The 3,760-nt window shown below is 48.7% G+C and overlaps 1 protein-coding gene across 1 annotated transcript in view; it reads right to left on the minus strand.

Annotated features, from left to right (window-relative positions):
* Positions 1–2,584, minus strand: part of LOC143299134 (uncharacterized) — a 3,613-nt gene extending 1,029 nt beyond the window's left edge. The window contains exons 1-2 of the mRNA XM_076612263.1: positions 2,374–2,584; positions 63–319 (exon numbers count right to left, since the gene is read on the minus strand). Of these exons, the coding sequence (XP_076468378.1) occupies positions 63–319; positions 2,374–2,584 (468 nt within the window). The remainder of the gene's footprint in view (positions 1–62; positions 320–2,373) is intronic.
* Between the last annotated feature and the right edge of the window lie 1,176 nt (positions 2,585–3,760).

Genomic DNA, 3,760 nt, shown 5'->3' on the forward strand with positions numbered 1-3,760 from the left:
AAAAAACATTGAGATTCTAATTCAGAACCAGCAACATCCGTACCGCCAATGGCATTACTCACAACCAGGGCGATGGCGATGGCCTTGACCTCGTTGTGACCCACGCCTTTATGGGCAAGCACCATCTGGGAGCGGGACAGGTTCTCGTACACGCAGAGGGACGGAAGCACCTGCAGCTTGGCGCAGGCGCGCTGGTAAATCTTCTGGCACGCCGTTTCCGGTCTGGGCTCGCGGACCTCGATCGTGACGTCACTGACCGGAAGCGGCGAGTTTGGAGTCGTCTCCCCTTCTCCCCCTGTTTCTTCGTCTTCCGTTGGTTCTGGAGGGGTGTCAAAGAAATACAGAAAGAGACTTAGGATGAATTGAACAGAAGCTGAACAGAACAGAACAGGACAGAATTTCATTCAGTAAGGTCCTAGCCTCGTTTGAAGGGGTGTGAACATGAATCACATTTTGAAAAGCATAATATCATGCATGAAAACGATATCCCACAGGAAAATACAAACAAAAAACAACAACAACAACAAATACGACAACATATCAGCAACAAATGATCCACATGTCTAGCTAATTAAGAAATGAGTGTATGAATATTCAAAGCTTTACTTCACAGGCCTGTTATATGAATAGAAGAAGGAGAAAAAAATATGGTGTGTATTTGTTGATGTTTTCAAAATGTTATTCTCAGTCGATAAAGACTGTTTTCGATTGTTTGTCACTGCTGTACAAAAAAAACATGTAGTTAGTTGGTTAGCCAGTCAGTCAATCGATTAATCGGTCTGTATATTACTGTAATCAGGCGTTAACGTGCATTTGAAGTTTAGTTGTTTTTGTTTTTTTGTTTTGTTTTTTTCTTTTTGTTATTGTTGCTTATGTTTTTACTTTATTTGCCGTATATTACACCATCACCTGCTCTGGAGAAAGAGAAAGTGATGCTTTACGATGTGTGTTGAGGACAAAGAACTATACACACCAAGCAATCATATTCTCTCTCTCTCTCTCTCGTAAAAAAAAAAAAAATCATTGAACCATTCTCTCTCTCTCTGTCTCCCCCCCCCTCTGTTTTTTTCTCCCCATTCCCTCCTTATTTGTTTTTCCCTCCCTCTCCTTCTGTCTCTCTCTGTCTCTGTCTCTCTCTGTCTCTGTCTCTGTCTGTCTCTGTCTCTCTCTGTTTCTGTCTCTGTCTCTCTCTGTCTCTGTCTCTCTCTGTCTGTCGCTCCCCTACACTCTCCACAAAGTAAAATCAACAGCAACAACACGCTCTGTATTGTAATACATACGAGTACTGCTTTCCTCTCATCTTCCTCATCCCTCATCCCTCACCTTTCTCACCCCTCATCCCTCACCTTCCTCATCCCTCATCTCTCATCCCGCATCTCTCAACTTTCTCACCCCTCATCCCTCACCCTCCTCATCCCTCATCTCTCATCCCTCATCTCTCACCTTTCTCACCCCTCATCCCTCACCCTCCTCATCCCTCATCTCTCATCCCGCATCTCTCAACTTTCTCACCCCTCATCCCTCACCCTCCTCATCCCTCATCTCTCATCCCGCATCTCTCAACTTTCACCTTTCTCATTCCTCATCCCTAATCTCTCACCTTCCTCATCCCTCATCTCTCATCCCTCACCTTCCTCATCCCTCATCCCTCACCTCTCACCTTCCTCATCCCTCATCCTTCATCTCTCACCTTCCTCATCCCTCATCTCTCACCTCCCTCATCTCTCACCTTCCTCATCCCTCATCTCTCACCTTCCTCATCCCTCATCTCTCACCTCCCTCATCCCTCATCTCTCACCTCCCTTATCTCTCACCTTCCTCATCCCTCATCCTTCATCTCTCACTTTCCTCATTTCTCACCTCTCTCATCCCTCATCCTTCATCTCTCACCTTCCTCATCCCTCATCCCTCATCCCTCATCTCTCACCTTCCTCATCCCTCATCTCTCACCTTCCTCATCCCTCATCTCTCACCTCCCTCATCCCTCATCTCTCACCTCCCTTATCTCTCACCTTCCTCATCCCTCATCCTTCATCTCTCACTTTCCTCATTTCTCACCTCTCTCATCCCTCATCTCTCACCTTCCTCATCCCTCATCTCTCACCTCCCTCATCTCTCACCTCCCTCATCCCTCATCTCTCACCTTCCTCATCCCTCATCTCTCACCTCCCTCATCTCTCACCTTCCTCATCCCTCATCCCTCATCTCTCACCTCCCTCATCCCTCATCTCTCACCTCCCTCATCCCTCATCTCTCACCTTCCTCATCCCTCATCTCTCACCTCCCTCATCTCTCACCTTCCTCATCCCTCATCCCTCATCTCTCACCTTCCTCATCCCCCATCTCTCACCTTCCTCATCCCCCATCTCTCACCTTCCTCATCCCGCATCTCTTGGTACCGAGCCGTGTCTGGTCTGTGCGGTGTGATCCTCTTCATCGCCATGGCCCGGAAAATGAAGTTCCGGGACGTGCTGCCATACTTGGGGTTGGAGAAGGCGGCCCGGGGCGACTCGTGATCCACGATCCGCTGACGCACGCGCCGTCGCTGTCGGAGCTTCTCCGGAAGCTGAGCCAAGGCCTGCATCTTTTGGAGCGCGAGAGCCGGAAGTGACGTACGTCGTCGGTCTCGCTCTCGCTCTCACGTGCCTCTGGTGGGAGCGTGGGCCCAATCAGTGAAGAGCTCGTGGTAATCTCCGCCTCATCATGGCTTTTTTTTTCTTTCTTTTTCTTTTTTGTCAACGCTGGTTGCACGGGATGGAACTGCAGAGAGAGTCTCCTGTCTGAAACAGAAGGTGAGAGGATGTGATGTTGATGTTAAGCGCTGTTGACGACGGACGTATGTCTGGTCTGGTAAGTCTTTTCATTTCTTTGTTGGCGAAACCCAGCGTCAAAGTATCCACTCTCTACAGTATGGACTAAAGGTAGATAGGTATTACAGATTCCAGCACGTGCGCGAGCGTTCGTGAAACAAACGAAAACGAGAGTGCGGCAAGCAGGCAGGGGAATGACTTTAGTAATGGAAGACATCTGTTTGTCAATCAGTCTGTGTTCATAGAGAAACAGTTGGGGTAGGTTTGGCAATGAAGAACATACTGACCCACACTGCACCTGTCTTTCTGTCCATCAAATACATTTGTATATAGATGCGTCTGTTTGTGTGTGCCTGTGTTTGTGTGTGTGCGTGTGCAGGCGCGAGCGCTGGTAGCATGCGTGCTATCTGTGCGTACTCACTTTTGTTGTGTGTTCATACTATTGTGAATGTGCTGTTTTCGATCCCCGGGGACCTAGCCTGTGCAGGGCACGTCAACATAACAATTGAAATGCTTGGGAACCGACGAACCAGACCCTGTCAAACTCATTGTGCGGTCAACGAGTTTGTCTCCGGGAAGACGGGAAAAGCGAACAGCAACCTCTTTAGTCTTCTCTGAATCCCTTTCCTCATCTTCCCCTCCCTCCCTCCCTCCCCGTCTCTGTCTGTCTGTCTGTGTCTTTGTCTCTCTTTCTCCTACTTCCCCCCACCACCCTTCCCTCTCTCTGTCTCTCCTCCACTCTCTCTGTCTGTGTGTGTGTGTGTGTGTGTGTGTGTGTGTGTGTGTGTGTGTGTGTCTTTCTCGCTCTGTGAGCCATTCTAATCTGGAGGCATGTCGGTTTTTATATCGATACAAACCAGTGTGTGGATGGAAAGCTCAGGGACACGGGAGTGAGATAAAGGCATCGAGGTCAGACAGAAAGGAAACTAATGTCTTTATTTCCCGATCCC

The sequence above is a fragment of the Babylonia areolata genome, chromosome 24, assembly GCF_041734735.1.
Source record: "Babylonia areolata isolate BAREFJ2019XMU chromosome 24, ASM4173473v1, whole genome shotgun sequence".
Taxonomy (NCBI): Eukaryota; Metazoa; Mollusca; class Gastropoda; order Neogastropoda; family Buccinidae; genus Babylonia; species Babylonia areolata.